Source organism: Cantharellus anzutake (genome assembly GCF_015039405.1).
Source record: "Cantharellus anzutake strain C23 chromosome Unknown EI90scaffold_17, whole genome shotgun sequence".
Taxonomy (NCBI): Eukaryota; Fungi; Basidiomycota; class Agaricomycetes; order Cantharellales; family Hydnaceae; genus Cantharellus; species Cantharellus anzutake.
The window spans coordinates 1,077,335-1,084,601 of NW_024066967.1; the positions used below are offsets into that span (position 1 = coordinate 1,077,335).

General features: G+C 47.9%; 2 protein-coding genes across 2 annotated transcripts; both read right to left on the reverse strand.

Moving 5' to 3' along the window:
* Positions 1–166: 166 nt before the first annotated feature.
* Positions 167–842, reverse strand: EI90DRAFT_3052576 (uncharacterized protein). Its single transcript, XM_039059958.1, has one exon. It carries the CDS (start codon positions 766–768, stop codon positions 262–264), a length of 507 nt encoding a protein of 168 aa, XP_038917620.1. The 5' UTR covers positions 769–842; the 3' UTR covers positions 167–261.
* Positions 843–3,718: 2,876 nt separating this feature from the next.
* EI90DRAFT_3280444 (uncharacterized protein) lies at positions 3,719–6,429 on the reverse strand. Its single transcript, XM_039066761.1, has 7 exons — positions 5,526–6,429; positions 5,302–5,471; positions 4,807–5,250; positions 4,524–4,759; positions 4,474–4,491; positions 4,215–4,421; positions 3,719–4,161 (listed from the first exon to the last, which is right to left on the reverse strand). Exons 1-7 carry the CDS (start codon positions 6,020–6,022, stop codon positions 4,042–4,044), a joined length of 1,692 nt encoding a protein of 563 aa, XP_038917621.1. The 5' UTR covers positions 6,023–6,429; the 3' UTR covers positions 3,719–4,041.
* Positions 6,430–7,267: the final 838 nt, after the last annotated feature.

The window sequence follows — 7,267 nt, forward strand, 5'->3', positions numbered from 1 at the left end:
GTGGTGTCGGAGAGCTTGGTGAAAGAGGTTGCGTCCATATAAGCGCTGCTGTCCGAAACAAGGGCAAGAAGATGCCGCATGGGCATGCTTGTTCCAAAGAGTCCTGGGAACGACACATTTGAGTATTTCATGAAGCTCGCTGTAACAAACCCTTCTCACAAGCAGGATTTCGCGACGTACTTGGGGATTTGAGTCCACCGCGACTTCGTACCAGCAGTGAAGGTCAGCTCAATAGTGGAAGTTACAAAATTTTAGGCGCTCCTACCCGGACAAAGGATGAGCCCCTGTACTTGGTTCGCCGTTCTTGGGCCCACAAGGTGGAGAACTTGTCGCCTCCCCCAACAGTCCATGACTTTCCCCAGCGAGGCATAATTTCCGGGAAAGGCTTGATGATCTGTTGATGGGGCTTGTTGTACAATAGATCGCAATCTTATGACAATGAGATCGTTGGGAATATGTTTCTTGTTGTGAGGAGCCCCGAGTATGGAAGCCGGCACATAAAGATGTAGTAAAATTTCGATGTGCTTCTAAGCGAGTCAACTGGGTCGGGGCCGCTGGCTGTCTCATCGTGTGCAAGGGGTGTTGTAAATCATAGGAAAAACCGAGTGAACCGTTCTCTGGGCTTTCGTGGGCATCAGATCCAGTTGTCTCCCTCTCTGGAAAAACTCTAAGTGCATCGATCGCACTGAGGTCAGCAAGCTGAAGATGGCACCTGATGATGCAGTCTGGGAGGCCACAGCAAGAACCCCTCCCAGACATGTCCTCCATGGTAGGGGCAGTGGGCAGATACTGTTATTGTTACGAAGTCATAGAGGCTGGAGTCCTGCATGGTGCTTAGACTGAGATCGGGCGATGTTGTTCTCGGCAATTTCCGTACTACTTCACACATCGTTCACTCTACTAGAAGGGCCGCTTTCGCAGCCACGACCTTGCTTGAACCCGTGGCAGCAAAGGGAACAAGGATTTAAATTGCAGGGAAGAGTCGTGCTCATTATAAATGTAGAGAGGATATTTTACATGAGTATCACATCACAGTCAAAAATCTATAGGCATTGACGTTTAGTGGGTGAGAAAGAAGGACCATGGAATGCGCGCTTAGAGGGAGAACCATTCTTTCCTCAGTCCTTCATCGTCAATCTTTCCAGTTTCCTCAAAATGATCATTTTGTTGATCTTGGCCGAAAACATTGCACGTTTGCCCTCTTATGATCCGATAACATGGCAGACAGTAGTGAACGACACTTGAACAGTTGCACCAGGAAGAGTGAACTCGTATTTGGAAGGCAGAATGACTACATTGGATCCTTCATGATAATGTCACAAAGGTTTGGTTTGATATTTTCCGGATGCTACCATATGGTCTTGAATAGGTATGTTTTCTTGTGAAACTTTAGAGTCCAAATTCTGGCCCAAGATAGCCATCTTTGTGTATAATGCTCAGACAACTTTTCCGTGATTTGGACTCAAGCATTGCTGCCGCTACCCTCGCGTCTGTATAACCTTCAGGTGTGTGAGGAACAAGGACCTTGTCCACCATCATAACCCGTTGGAGGTGTGGATCTAGTATCTTCAAATTCTGAGCCACTTAGTTAGAGGGTCCCAAAATATTAAGAAGGTAAAGTTCCATCATGATGGGCTTCTCAGATCAGATCCCTTTAGTGTTGGATCACAGAGTGTCACTTTGCCTTTCAAAGAAAGAGAAGAAATGTTATCGGTGAAAACTTCCAAGTATTTGTACATTGAAATAACAAACCTTGTTGAAGGGTATTAGCTTGTAGCTAGTCAGGCTAGACCATGCGAGTGGGGAATTTAGAACAAGGAGTCATACCAATGTTCCCAGAAAAATGGACGTACTGGATAAGAATGAAGGATGGGAAATCGAAGACAGTCAACAACCAGGGGCATATGGTTTCACAGATTATCAAGCCCCAAGGCCAAACAACCTGACAGATCATCATCGATCTAGCACCTCCACCAACAGGAGGGCTAACGCCATTTAATGCTTATGTAACATTATCACAGAGCTCTGGCTGTGATACGATTCGACTTTTACGAATGATAACAGTCGGTTGGGAGTGTCATCGGAAACAGCAAGTCCACATCCTACATCCGTTGCGGATCCCAGTAGCAAGACTGGGTCATCATGATCAATTGTCTCTAGCATGGAATCGGACAACTCCGCATTCAAAAACATGTGAGGTGATCACGAGACAACAGCAGTAGCCAATGGGATCACAGAACGGTGGCATGGGAAAGTGAAGATTCCCATGAATTGTGGACCCGGAAAGTGACCTTGCAAGCAAGGTAACCCGCGCGTCACCTAGATCTGCTCATTTTCTCCCAATTCAACCTTCTCCTCCCTCCGCAACTAGCCAACCTCCCCCCAAACATCCTTCCGAGGCAAGTACTCATAAATCTGCAAGGTCATGGACACTCAGTGTACTGCTCCACCAACAGTGATCCTATGAAGGCCTCCTACCTGGGCATGTTTCAACGCATCTTTATGCGTCTTTGCGCATTTTCACATGAATTTTCGCAATTTTATGTGTCTCTAACTCATTGATGAATGAGATATAATAGCTTTTCCTAGAAATTCATTATCCAACGGCAAACAAGAGTTTCCCAGCCTCCATTATGGCATTGCCCAAAGGCCACACTTGTGGTGGAACGTGGTCACCATTATGACAGCCCCACGACAGAAGAAAGCCCGAATCAATGAACCTGGCCCATCTCAGGCCAAGGCCCTGTATGGTACGTCACGGTGTTGCATGCAAGAGTTGAGCTTTGCATCTGCTACTCATAAGCTTGTTCCTCTGTCATCTTACTCTCAGACTCATGACTTCTTGCATTTTCATTAGGTTACGTGGACCATGCTTGATTGAGTCAAAGCTCGGGTCGTACTTTATTTCTAGCTCGCTGTTCAAATCAATCCCCATCGGTTCTTTTTCTCATTCATGTCTCTCGTAATTCGACCTGATAGAAGTAGTCTCGATTTCACTGTATATTACCACGAAAATGGTCGGAAATGACCACAAATAGCTGTGTTTTTTACCAATCAAAAATGTCGTAAATGACCAAGTCGGAGCAGGTAAATTACCAACTGCACCATGGTAAATTGACCGTTTACCATCATTATTGTGGTCAAAAACAAAGAAAATATAGGTCATTTACCCTCAAAAGCGTGGTAATGGAATCCTGGTAAAGGACCATGGATTTGATGGTAAAATATTATTCAAATCATAGTAAAAATGATAGTATTTTACCATCTTTTAAATGGTTTTTTACGCAACTCCAATTCCCACTGTGTGTACTTACCTATTAGAGGCAACTTGTCCTATGTCTACAAGTGCGTTCTCCACTTTAGGCAGGTGACCAGCCTCTCTTTATCTCCAGTTCATGGTATGCTTGACACCATGTTTCCTCTGCTGCTTTGAAATCCCCTTTTGTGCACCATGGTTTGCACGAAGCAAGAAGACTTGATAGTACACATCATTATCGCGCGCCGTTACCAGATCACCTGGGGAGCCATGGGCCAATAATGTCAACGTTCATATATGTTGTGGCCCTGACACCCTCACTACCCGTTGGTAGTTAGCTTACTTAAATGGATGTTGGGCCATCCACACCCTCGAGTCTTTAATTTCTACTGATACAAAGCCTTGTTTTCTTCCTCTTTGTCTGCTGTTTCCTTTCTTGCATGGGTCATTACTGTGTCCAATGGGTGTCTTGTAAATTGTTTTATATTGGATGATAATAGTTCGGACAACAACGATTAGTCATGCGGTGCAGAGTCCAATGAGAGAAGCGAGTATGTACTCTAGTAAGCAGAGTATGACAAGATAAACACATGCTAGCCATGCCTCACAATGTTCCAATTTAACACACATCTAACTATTGGTTATTCTGTCCTGATGTGAGTGATTTTCAAGGTTACTGTGGTGCTCCATGGTGCTCTAGGTTTCTGGAGTGCATGGACGTTTAGAACAGGGGACCTTGCTCTCATTGTTCTTGGGTGCTCCAGGGAGCAACAGAGCATATCTGACTACTTTGTGGATTTTTCGTGATAAAACATTGTTTTGAGCTCTCTAGCCACGATTTTCCCACTGGGAAGTTTAGGGATAGTCTCGAGGAAGATGACGTCGCCGAGCCATTTATATTCAGACTACGATCGAAGTGAATAAAGCAAGGACTGGCATAGTGGCAGAAAGGGTTGACCTTGTGTTCACGAACATGAGTCTTGATGGCGTCCTTCACCCCGCCACTTCCCCATCTATATGCCTCTTGACCAGCATCACTCAAAACGACGAATGCTACAGGGAGCTCTCCAGCGCATTCGTCGGGCTTGCCGACCACGCCTACATCCTTAACAAATGGATGCTTGAAAAGGTGACCTTCGAGCTCAGCCGGACTAATTTGAAAGCCCTGTGCAATCAGAAGGTCAGACGAGTTCAGGATTAATGGGACCAGAAGGCACCTTGGTTTTAATGATCTGCTTGAGACGATCCATGACGAAGATATCACCACCCTCGCGCATCTCGACCTCATCAGGTATCCCCCGCTATCAAAGGCTTCCACAGTGGCGCTCTCGTTGTCCAAATACCCCAAGCAGAGTTGTGGCCCTTTGATACGCAGCTCTCCTCGCCTGCCAATTCCGACCACATTGCCTTCAGGGTCCGTGATTTTGGCGTCAGTTAGAGGAAGTAAACGACCGACAGAACCCGACACTGGCTTCTCGCCGACGGGTAACCCAGTGAGTCCGCCTGAGTGACTGGATAAGCGAGATCCAGAGATGCAAACTCATACGTACCAGTCTCAGTCATACCAAACACCTGTCCCAGGACCAACTCCGGACCCGCGAGAGCTCTGAAGGCAATCTCCCGCTCAGCATCAAGGGGTGCAGCAGCTACCAAGCACGATTTGAAGTAGGAAAAGTCGCGACCCTGAGCGGCCGGGTGTTTGATAAAGGCGTTGATAAGAGGAGGAGCGAGGAACAGGTGGCTAATTTTGAGAGTCCCCAAAATGTTCAAGAACTTCTCGAATGGAGGAAGAGATTGGAAGAGCGTGGAAGTAATACCAAGGTACGGGCACAGATGTACGAGTGTTAGGAGTCCGTATATGTGTGAAAGCGGGATGACACCAAGGGATTTATCCCCTGGAGCGGTGCATTCTCTCGGGATGGTAAAAGCCGAAACTTGAAGGACGTTGGCGATGACAGCACGGTGGGGCATTACCACGGCCTTAGGAAGACCAGCTATGGTTGGCCATCAGTGGACGATTGACAATGACATGAGAGAATACTTGCTGGTTCCTGAACTGAAACAAAGGAAAGCAACTCGTGGCCGTGTCGAATTCAACGGCGCTCGTCTTATTATTGCTCCCTGACTGGCCGCAGACTTCCCAACACCGATTAGTTCATCAATCGTGTAGAGGGCTTCTGCTCGATCATCGACCGTGTACGTCTTTGCAACGTGGCTAAAGATACAAGAGTCAGATGGCAGACTGAATGGGTTATACAGGCGCACTTACACTCCTTCACTGTAGAGGTCCACCCACCTCCCTCGGGCTAAGACGATCACACACTCATCCTTGATCCCCACGGCATGAGCCGCCGTCAAAGATCGTTCAAGAGTTGTTGGGTGAGCGAAGATAACTTGTGCACCAGATAGACGTAGCTGGTGGGTAAGCTCGTCAATAGTACCACCGGCATTGCTTGGCGCGACGGTGGCGCCGAGGAGGTGACTGGCCCATATAACAGTGCCAAAGTCAACATCATTGGTAGATACAAGACTGAATACGGGTCCAACGGTATAATTTGGATCATTACGACGTGTCGACGCATAAGAAAGACCCAAGTGCTTTTGAAGACCCAATGCTAGAGCGTCGACGCGCTCTTTGAGGTCGGCACCCGTGCGAGCCTCACCAGTAATGGCATCCAAAAACCAGGGATTGTTCCCAAATGAACGATTAAACATAAAATCATAGAGGGTAATGTCCTCGGTGGGGAGGGTCGGGTTCAACGCCATTTTGACAACGTACGCGCCTTCGCGGACCGCAGCGCAAGGCAAACAGGCTGATGGGGGGACGTGCCGTCGAGCTCCCAGAAATACCCCAGATATTGGGCCTTAAGGTCATTTCTCAACAGTCGAGAACAAGCAAAATAAACAGCCGACGGAGCAAGGAATGTTTCAATGCAGTGAAATGAAATACACGGAAAAAGAGGTTGCGTGTATTATTCGCGCCCACAGTCATAGATGCCATCCATTCATAGGTCCCAGAACCTTCGTTCATTTAGGGCGCCCAAGAGTTCACGAACACGAACCGGAGCTGGTGGGACCAAGCGGTGTTAAGTTTGAGCTCCGTGTGAGGGACCTTAACGTCGGCAGAGGCCGGCGATTGAGTTCAGGTGGTTAAGGGACTCACGAAATCTTAGGGTAATCGAAAGTCGCTGAACCAAAGTCGAACTCGATATTACACTAGGGGTGTAAATACAAGATCTCTGCTTTTCCTATCTACTGAGGTTCTAGCTTATATACGGTTCTCTACGCTTATCGCTTACAGTCGCCCTCCTGCGACGTTGGTGACTCGCATCTACGAATTAGGGATTAGTCGTTAGAAGTCGTATATACTACTAAAGATAAAGGGAATGATAAAATAAATTCAGAACCTGCACTTACGACGAAGTCTAGTCGTTCTTTGGAGCTGAAGAGCTCGCCTCAGCCGCTCCTTCGGTGGTGTCGACCGAGTGTTCCGTCTGTAGCGTTGCCATTGAGAGGTCATTCATATGGCCGATGGTGCTTGAAAGTGAAGCGTTACAAAGTTTGGGGGGGCAACCGATGGCACATATTCCGCGTTCACAAAGAGATTGTTGGGGTCGATTGGCACGTTGTCTGTGTTCGCGAATGGGTAGGGAGTCGGGGTTGGAGTTGGGGTTCCACCACTAGGTCCCGTGTTGTCGGTGTGTCGTTCAGTAGGCCTCGTCCCAACATTATGGTATTTGTTTCGTCCGTGCACACCGCGTCTGGTGTAAGGACCTCCGCAGTGGGGTGGCACCCGCTCTCGGCTGTGGTAGGGAGATGTAGGAGGGGGTGGTGGATGCGTGAACCTGCTAGGGGAACCAATGACCGTGCCAGAATTTAAGATGGCTTGCGCTTCTAGATAGGGAGCATGGAGCGCGTGAGACTCGATCGCGTTCAGAATCACGTCCGTGAGGTTGTTAGCCTCCACCCATTGCGTCCAAAAGTTCGGTTCAGGGCCAGTAATCGTGCCAC